The sequence below is a fragment of the Haplochromis burtoni genome, unplaced genomic scaffold (genome assembly GCF_018398535.1).
Source record: "Haplochromis burtoni strain Fernald_Lab_line unplaced genomic scaffold, NCSU_Asbu1 Contig_159, whole genome shotgun sequence".
Classification (NCBI taxonomy): domain Eukaryota; kingdom Metazoa; phylum Chordata; class Actinopteri; order Cichliformes; family Cichlidae; genus Haplochromis; species Haplochromis burtoni.
In genome coordinates, this window is record NW_024582520.1 from 770495 (window position 1) to 780309 (window position 9815).

General features: G+C 47.8%; 1 protein-coding gene and 1 long non-coding RNA gene across 3 annotated transcripts in view; both read right to left on the bottom strand.

Annotated features, from left to right (window-relative positions):
• LOC102294380 (cryptochrome-1) overlaps window positions 1–9103 on the bottom strand; it is a 26640-nt gene extending 17537 nt beyond the window's left edge. For both annotated transcript variants that reach the window (XM_042225067.1, XM_042225068.1), the window contains exons 1-2: window positions 8925–9103; window positions 6317–6480 (exon numbers count right to left, since the gene is read on the bottom strand). In XM_042225067.1, coding sequence (XP_042081001.1) covers window positions 6317–6480; window positions 8925–8951 — 191 coding nt within the window. In that variant the 5' untranslated portion in view covers window positions 8952–9103. The remainder of the gene's footprint in view (window positions 1–6316; window positions 6481–8924) is intronic.
• LOC121815225 lies at window positions 6691–8380 on the bottom strand. Its single transcript, XR_006054902.1, has 2 exons — window positions 6923–8380; window positions 6691–6831 (listed from the first exon to the last, which is right to left on the bottom strand). It is a non-coding gene; the product is annotated as an uncharacterized LOC121815225 (long non-coding RNA).
• Window positions 9104–9815: the final 712 nt, after the last annotated feature.

Genomic DNA, 9815 nt, shown 5'->3' on the forward strand with positions numbered 1-9815 from the left:
GTTTGACTTTGGGACCTGAAACAGACGGAGTTTAGGACCCAGATTACTCCGCGAGGCTCCAGACTACGGCAGCTGTAATGCTCCGACAAGCAATCAAGCGGTGCAGCTTCGTAGCTTAGCAACGTCATACTAAAACATTTTTGACAGCTCTGCGTGTCGTGTGCTACAAAATCGGTTCGTGGTCAGTAAGCACAACCAGAATTCACACATAAGGCGCACTGTTGATTTGTGAGAAAATTAAAGGATTTTAAGTGCGCCTTATAGTGTGTAAAGTACGTTCTACACAAGATATGATATGGATTTTAGGCCATATCGCCCAGCTCTACGAGCACCATCACAGACCTGAAACAGATCAGGACTTATTCCGGAAAGCTTCGCAGCCCATAAGCAGCAAGTCCAGTTTGACAGTACGGCAGCTGTGTTTGACGAGTAGAGCTCGCTGGCTCTTCATCAGGGAGAGGGAGACTCAGGCCTGACGGAGTAGCCGCCAGCCTCGCTCAGAGGGAATGCTCGGCATGCCCGACGCTTACGTAGTTTAACAGACTGCTATTTAGTTTGATGCTCCTTTATCTTTTCCTGCTCCTCCAGCATCGATCAGCTGTGTGAACGATTGAATAACAGCCACGTGGGAAAGCCTCCCCTCATGTAGGTCACCATCACATAACCGCTCATAAGTTTACCGCACTGGCACACTAACCTACATGTCTGCACAGACTCTCATATTTCCCTGAAAATGGCAAAATATCTGGTCCCACATTAACAGGCCACTGCCCAGCCTCTGCACTCACACGGCGCTGGTGCACGCTGACTGCTCCGCCTCTTCGGTCCTTCGCCAACCAAGCAGAACCAGAACCGAGCGGGAAACTTGAGCACATTCGAGGACTTTGAAAACAAGTGTCTGAGCCTCTTACTGTGAGGATGATGGTAATGTCAGAAAAATCTCCATGATCATCAGAAAAATAAAAGCCTGTAACAGAAACGTATCCATAAAAATGAGTCCATATACAAAATGTGACACTTTCTTTACTGTTTATAGACTTAATCTTAGGAAGACCCCCCCCCCCCAAAACGTCCACTTACATCCTGGACTTTTAGGGATGGCGTGACTTTTTACACACATTTAGATATAAAGGGAACTTTAACATGAGCCAGTTGTGACTGATCAATAAATACAAAGAGGACTGTAGTTAAATGAAAGCTGCAGAACGGGTCGTGGATGTGCCGGTGGGTTTCTGGCTGAGCACAGCAGGGGAAGCAAAGCTGAACACAGTCCAGAGAACCAATGCCAACAAATAAAGAGTGAAATGTGGAGCAGAGCAGCAGCAGAGCAGCAGTGAGCTGAAGAGGAGGAGAGGAGCCACGGAGGAGCAGTGTGAATGAGACGCTGCAGGCTGGTGAAGCGGAGGCAGACAGTGCGAGAAACGTTCACCGTTTTACAAAAGTGAATTTAATCCAGTGTACAGCTGTGACATCCCTCTGAAAATGCAGCAGCTGAGCGGTTAACTCCGTTTTTACACTTGCTTTATTTTAGTTATCCAAAACATCCAGACTCTTCTTCTACAGCACTTAAACATACAGAGTGTGAAATCTCTCAGCAGCTCAAGTGCATAATTCAAGCTATGGTGGCTGCTACAGGACAAACATGTTTTAGTCTGACACGTTAAACTTGGCCCTTTAATGACCACCGGCGTGCTTCTGAATCTGGATCCACCCCCAAGTGTTTTTCCCGGCTGTGTAGGCTGGCAGTCTGCTGTTTACCTCAGCTGTCAATGCACGTGAGCAGCGTCCATCTTTATTTACACAGTCAGAAGCTCACTTCTGACCAATGACAGCGATACTGAGGTGAGCTTTTGAGGACTTGCTGAATCAGCAAGCACTATTGTTAGCCAGTGCTAGCCTCTGTTTGCCCGCTGTCACTACCCGATCCGTACCGGAAATCCGATCGGTACCCCGCATGCGCCAAAGGTGTCTACTTCCGGTTGTAGCGTTTTACGATAGTTATGGGTCAGAGTATCTCTTGAGATGTTAAGAATAACAAGTATATCTTAAAATGTTTGCAATAATGAAACATTTCAATATAATGTAGACAAAAACGAAAAATAAAAAGATAGTGACGGATCAGGACTCTCCGATCCTTACTGCGCATGTGCAAAGTCGGACCATACAAATCGGGTCTACCCGAGCCGTACCGCGCATGTGCAGATGTTTTCTTCTTCTTCTGTTCATTTAATGGCAGTTTACTCCCCAGTGTACAAGGATACCGCCACCTGCTGACCGAGCGAATAAACCCTATTATAAACTGAATTAGCGTCATTACAAACGTGTGTTAAATCTGATTTAGTGACAGTCGAGTGTGTTTATGCTCGTCTGTGAGGAGAGGATTGTTGGAATAGTGATGATGATGTGCGCTATCACTGTCAATTAAGAAACTGAAAAAAAAAAAAAACTGTAAACACTTAATCTGGCTGATGAATCTACACGTGAGATATTACAAAGTCTGCATTATTAACTCTGTAATTAGGCGCCATTCTTCTTATTTTACGGTGCTGTTGCTCAATCGGGGGACGCTCTCTGTTGAGGAGAAAAGCATGAATTTCTTTGTATACGGATTATCCATTGTTTAAATGTCCCGGGCAGTCGAAAAGGAGGCAGAGCTGCTGAGAAATGCTAGGAGCTAACTGGGCGCTAACCGTGTCATTCAAATATATTGAATGTTGGCAAAGAGAGGAAGTGACGTAAGATTTGCGCATGCGGGGTACTGATCGGGTTTCCGGTACGGATCGGGTAGCGACACCCGCGCTAGCCTCTGTTTGACTTCTACGATACTACAGCCGAATATTAGCTGTTATAATGTTAGCTCGTAACCAGCAGTGGTTGTTCAGCTGGCTCTCTGGAGACGTTTTATCCAGATGTCAGTGCAGGCTCGTCATCCAGGTCATGGGGGTCTAAGGAGCTGCAAGAGAAAGTGACTGGACTTCAAGTATCTTGAAGACGTTTAATTCAACAGTAAAATATATGATCCTTTAGTCTGAAGATGGCACACAAAGCCTACGACCTCTTCTCCATCACCTCTGCTGGATGGTCAATGTTATTAGTGAGAAGGGAGATGTCCTTCAAATATGGTGGGGGAACATGGCGGCTTCCACACACTGCCAAGTATTTTGCATATATTAAATATACGTTGAATGAATGAGTTTGTTGGGAGAATAATTACACGCTAATCTATGTATAATTATGAGCACAGGATCCTTCTTCTCTTAAATATGTGATTGACACATGTTCGTTATAATCTGTGTTTATTGGTGGAAAATATAAAAACCTTTATGATCTGTAAAGAAGTCGTTTGTAAAACTGATTGAAGTGTTTATTCTGTCAAATCTTAGGACGTTTCAGCTTAGTCTGGTTTGTTTAAGTGAAGCTTGCAGCACAGATTAGATCTGGGTTAACAGTAACCTACATCTCAGGCAGCTCTCTGGTTTCAGCGATGTTATCCAACGTGATCGTCTCTGACCTCTATACGACGTCCTGCAGCACACAGAGGATGTGGGTCGGGAACACAGAAAGCTTCAGAGGGTTCTGTTCCATCAAGTTTACTTTCAAACATGCTCATTCAGGAGACGGAGCCATTTAATCCCGGTGTGACTAGAGGTTTCAGGTAAAGATAACGAAGCTAATGGGATGATGGGCTGCCATCACAGAGCTGCAGGTGTCACAGCAGCTGAACAGACATCTGCTGGCTCTCATTCATCTTCTCCCAAAGCAGGACATTAAAGCTCAGAGCAGCTCATAATAAAAGGCTTCAGCGACGGTGCACTTCTAAGCCACGGTCTGCAGATTTAGTTTAAGACGCGAAAACAAAACCTCAACAAAATAAGCTTCTCCCTTCAAAGTCCACATCCCCTCAGCTGCAGCACAACCCTGCGAGTCCTTCTGCTTCTCCTCCCCTTACGACTGACTCAGAAAAACCTTAAATGTGTTTGTTGGTCACATGAACAGAAATGGCAGGAAAACGCAGATTTTAGCTGTAACAACACAAACTCACTGCTGTTCCCTCTGCTGCCCCACCGGGAATCCTTTGGAAATTCTCCAGGTTTTCATCCCAGGTCCCTGCATCATGTCTCAGATTCAAGGCAGACTTTGATGCCACGCGATCATAAAGTGAATATTCAACACAGGAAAGTACGACAGCTTTAAGAACTGGTGTCTGAAAATAAGAATAAAACCTGTCTCACTGGCATCAAACACACTATCAGGGCGACCGTGGCTCAGGGCGTTGGGAAGCTCAGCTGTAACCGGAAGGTTGCCGGTTCGATCCCCCTGCAGCACACTTCACCTACTGGTGATGGCCAGAGGGGCCGATGGCGCGATATGGCAGCCTCGCCTCTGTCAGTCTGCCCCAGAGCAGCTGTGGCTACAACTGTAGCTGCCTCCACCAGTGTGTGAATGTGAGAGTGAATGAATAGTGGCATTGTAAAGCGCTTTGGGTGCCTTGAAAAGCGCTATATAAATGCAGTCCATTACTATCAGCAGTTTCTGCGTGGACTCTAAACTCCATCTTTTATTAATATTTATTCGTTTTCATTAGTTTGAATGAAAAATGTCCGTCTGGGAATTTCTGGAAAGTTTCTGGAAATTCATGAGAAACAGTCAGAGCGTCACCCATGTGCACTTCCTGTCTCGATGCCGACACCGCTGACCAGTTTACACTTTTAGCATTGCAGTCAGCTGGATACGAGCGGGTCACTGCCTTCAGGGTGGATCGTGCTGCGCGGCGACCACGAATAGCAGTTCAACCCCGCCGGTCTGCACGTGAAGCCGAGCGGCGAGCAGCTTGGTCTGACCACACGCAGCCTGGACAGCGATCCTCTAACCTACTTCTGCTGTAACCTGCTCATCGCGCCGGCTGACCTCCTTTCCCGGGATTATGCAGAAGTGAGCGACTGTGAAAGCAGCTGAGCGGGCGTCTCCGGGTGAGACCCGGCGCAGAGAGACCACCGACCCATGGAAAAAAAACGTCTGCCGTTAAATAAAACTCATGTGACTGACATCAGAGAAACGCTGACATCATGCTGCGCCTTAAGGAACTGCAGCTTCGCCCAGCACCGGTCTGCTCATTTCCTCCTGCTGGACTCATAACGACAGGACCACCAGATCGTCATGGAAACACGTCAAGTTTGTCAAACGCACGCGGAACAACGAGCAGCATGATTCCAACACCTCTGCTGTTATCAGGAAGGATAAAGAGGTGATTCCTGTCCTTACTGAAGAAACAGCGAGATGATGCTCCGCAGAGAAGCATGAAGTGCTCCTAAACAACACGCCGCTCTCTCGCCGCGTGTTTCTCAATAAAGACATGAATGATGGAAAAACAGAAACTACTTAAAAACATCCATTTTAAACTCAGTTTCAGCATCAGATCATTTGAAGTCCAGGTAACTTTAATGGTTAAAATCGCGTCCTGATAGGACTCAATAACAGATTAATAACTGATAATAGGGCTGCTCGATTATGGCAAAAATGATAATCACGATTATTTTCACTGAAATTGAGATCTCGATTATTTGACGATATTTATTTAACCCTTTAAGACCTACCATAGAACCAAGTCCGCCAGAGCTTATATTATTTTTTTACATGTTGTAGTGCCATTTGTGGGAGCATTTCAAGTTGCTATACAACTGTTATAGCCCATATTTTAATAATATGTATGCATTAAGTCCATAGTAACTACATTAATTGCAAAAAAGTGCAATAAACTACAAAAAATTGAAAATCGTTTTGTTTTTTTACATATATTTCTACTTGGAGAAATTTAAGAGGTTTATCCCTCAAAACTTTAAATACAAAAAAGTTGCAAAAAATAGTTTACAACAACAGGAAATTTATTTTGAGTGTCTTCATAGTTTTATTTTGGAGATACACCAATTTTTATATACTGCAGGAAAAACAAAAAAACAATCCTATGATGCAAATTTGCAAAGAAAACAGCATGTGCATCAAAATAAACTATTTCCAGCAGTGCAATTCGAGTTCTAAGCACTCTCTCCTCTCCAAATAACTCTGCTTAGCTTTCCGAGCTTCCCTCGGGTCCTCTTAATCAGCGGTCTCCAACCTTTTTTGCGCCACGGACCGGTTTATGCCCGACAATATTTTCACGGACCGGCCTTTAAGGTGTCGCGGATAAATGAGGGAGGGGCTAATAATCAGGCTCAGTCATTTTTAATGATCGTTGAAAGCCCAGATCGTAATCGTGATTAAAATTCGATTAATTGAGCAGCCCTAACTGATAATCTGATTGTAACTTAAATCCTCTTACCTCCACCTGTTGACCCCGACGTTGGACGAGCCCGCGAACCACGGGTCCAGGAAGTAAACGCACCGCACCGTGGACGCCCCTTGGACCGCCTCCCGCAGAGCTGGGTTGTCGTGGAGACGGAGGCCCTTCCGGAACCAGTGGATGGAATTTAGGGCCATTTTATTCTGAAAGGAAAGAGGAAACAGGAAGAAGCTTTGGTGAGTCTACTGAACCGAGCGGTGGGAGGAGCGTCTTGGCGAGCAGTGGCGTGGGATGGGCCTACAATAGAAGCAGGCTTTTACTTTCTGCGGTGGGTAGAAACAGTCACAACAAGCTCAAAGCACAAGGTTAAAAAATCTTCAAACCTTTACCTGTTTCCTCACTTCCTGTCGTACCTCATAATCTGATATTGAGCTCGGTGAGTGCAGCTCACTCATCACAGAGTTCTACAACCAATCAGACTAAAGAGCTGAAGGACGGGCAGCACCGACCCCCTCCATCGCACCTGTCCCACAGGTGCTCGCAGGATCTGTCAGCTGCGAGAGAAACGGTGAGCAGAGTGTTTACCTGCTGAGAACTTAACCCGATTACTGACACGGAAAGATCAAAGCAGCAGGTGAGCTTTACCTGCAGCGCGGACAACTTTTACTGCCTTTTGTTTCGTCTGAGCTCGTCTTCAAAGTTGAACTCGCCGCGCTCAACAACAACTCAGCGCCTCGAAGATTCACGGCAGACTCAGAGCGCACACAGAGCTGTGAGACATGGACGCATGGTTAGCATGTGGTGTTTGTCTCCACACCTGGACGTCTGCTGCACGCCTAACACTGCACACCTGTTTATCACACACACGCCATTATTTAGAATGAACTTTCAGGTGCGGCTCTGGGTCAGGTGTTCAGAGTCAGGTGACCCAGGTTGGTGCTCTGACCAAACCTCGTCCAGCCTGATCATTCACTGTTTCTGATTGATTTTTGGAAAAGCGCCGTGTCCTCAGCTTCTGTCTGTGTGGACAGTTTAGAGAAGAACAGCTTGTATTTGGCTCAGGTGTTAGAAAGCTCCACCCACCATGAGGTGACCTCATTCTTTTGAAATGTTCACCTGTGACAGAAACACGCTGGTGCTGATGCGCTGGGAGGAGGACACTTCCTGCTATCTGCTTGCTGCTAAAGCTCCACGGCGTTCAGGACTTCCTGTTACCTTTGATGCACCTGCTCGTTGCACTTGTCACCAGCCAATCAGGTCCGCTGACACATTCTGTGGCAACGCCTGCCCTGCAGCGACTGAAACAGCAACGACAGTCAGTTTGCCCGGCACCTAGCGACTGCCTGCAAACCGGCAAACAGACACGGGGGCGCCTGTGATGTAAACAGTGTCATCAGCGTGGAGGAGATATTTCAGCCAATCACCAGCTGGAGGCTCGCTTCAGAGGAGGAGTCGGAGTGTGGTGGGCTCATTTTCACTGAGGACACAGTTTTACAAAGATGTGTTTCTTTGTTTTTTTTAAATATTTTGAGTGTTTTTTTTTTTACTGTTCTGCATGAAAAACATACAGACAACACCAAACACCAGGAAACCAGAGCAGCCAATCATCGCTCAGTGAGTCCAGACTGCTTCCACGCAAGCTGATTTGAAATAAACGTACAAAGACAAAACTTACTGAGTTCAGATGACAAGCCAAGCTGACCCCTCCCCCAGCTTTAAGCAGCATCATCACACTTTCAATATCAAGAATATTAACAATGATGACGACACTCCCAGGGTGTACCTGGGTGAGGGAGTGCCGCTGGGCTGCAGGTCGGAGCTCCTGCTGCTCCTCCTCAGCAGCAGAGAAGACGTTCCTCCAGATGTCCCAAACACACTAGATTATAATCTGAGCCTGGTCTGTAAACTTTCCAGCTGTGCTGCGGGTCTGCACTATGTGCGCCTTCAAGGATCATCTCTGGGGCGAACCTCCTCCTGTGCAACCCGCAGCGCCGCTCCGACTTCTTCCTAACAACAACACAAACTTCCCACTGACCCACTTTCCCCCGACTCAATCAAACCATCAGCACACCGACCCCCGATCAGCACACCGACCCCCGATCAGCACACCGACCCCCGATCAGCACACCGACCCCGGATCAGCCAGCACAGGAAGCTGCTGGTTCAGAGATCAGCTGTGGGATCAATCCTGGGATCCAGGTTGTGATGACTGCGGTCAAAGCTCCGCTCTTGTGATTAGTCGGCGGATCTCAGACGTTTCTGACCTTCAGGATGTCCAGCGGCTCCAGCCTGAACTTCTCATCCTCACACTCAGCCCACGCGATGAAGATGAAAACATAAACGCTGAAGCTTTCGGCACGCCAACAGGCTGAGATGCGTTCACGGACCCTCCAAATGGAAATTAGGTCACGGAGTTTTTTTGTGAATGGGCTCTCCGCCTCAGCGCAGCTCCGGCTGAATAAAACCGGTGCGAATCCAAACCACATCCACCTGCCCCTCACACACCGGGGAGACCCCCCACACACCTGCCCGGGACGGCACACCCGATACGGCCCCAGAAACGGGGTCACCGGAGCGGAGCTTATGTAACCGGTGGCGCTGTATACGCCGACCTCCGTCTCCCCCCAACCCGCACCCACCCGCTCACCTTGTGCTGGCTCCCCGGAGGTGACATCTATGTGAGGCCCAGGGACGGGAGCATGTCTTCGGGCAGAGCGGGGAGCTGTGCCGGGGTATAAGTGTTTGCGCGCTGGGTCCCTCTGACTGTCTGCACCTCGAGCCGCTGCTGCGCTACTTTGTTTCATAACGCTTTGGCTCAGTGCGCATGCTCCACCCTCTTACCCACAGCTCAGGCTGCGTTCATGGAACGATGGAAAAAAGAGCACCGAGAAAATAAATGATTAAAGTCATAAAATAAATGAGGGGCGGTCATCAGGAGGAGCTGAAGAGACGCTGCAGAAGCTGCCCAGACTCAAAGACTCCAACTCAGGAGGGTGGATTTCTACAAAGGAGTGTCTTGTTGTCTTGTGATGGACAGGTGCGAGGTTATCGACGGTTCCAGCCTCGTACAATAACGATGCTGTATTACACACCACATCAGTTAGTTTCACACGAGGCGTTTATGGAGGACACAGCAGCTCGTCCTGAAACCACAGCTGTCATCTCCACATTTCCACTAATAAGCCGTTGTCCTATTCTTTCTTACGGCACTGGAATGCAACACAAGCACTGTTGAACGCGCATGCTGACGTGCTCCAAATCCGGGCTTCCTCAGTGGCTGGTTAGCAGTGACGTGCTCCACGTCGAGTCACGTTTATTAGGCGTGGAGATCCGGAAGTCCATTTAAGCTGGGCAGACACTGGCTGTGTCCCAATTAAGAGACTGCACGCTTGAAGTACGCGCACGTACTACGTACGTACTACGTACGGTGCGTACTACGCACGGTGCGTACTATAAGTACGAGAAGTGCGGAAGTGCGAGGCTTGTGAAATGGGACGGTATACGCTTCGTCGCGCTGTTCAGGTTGCCTAGCAACCAT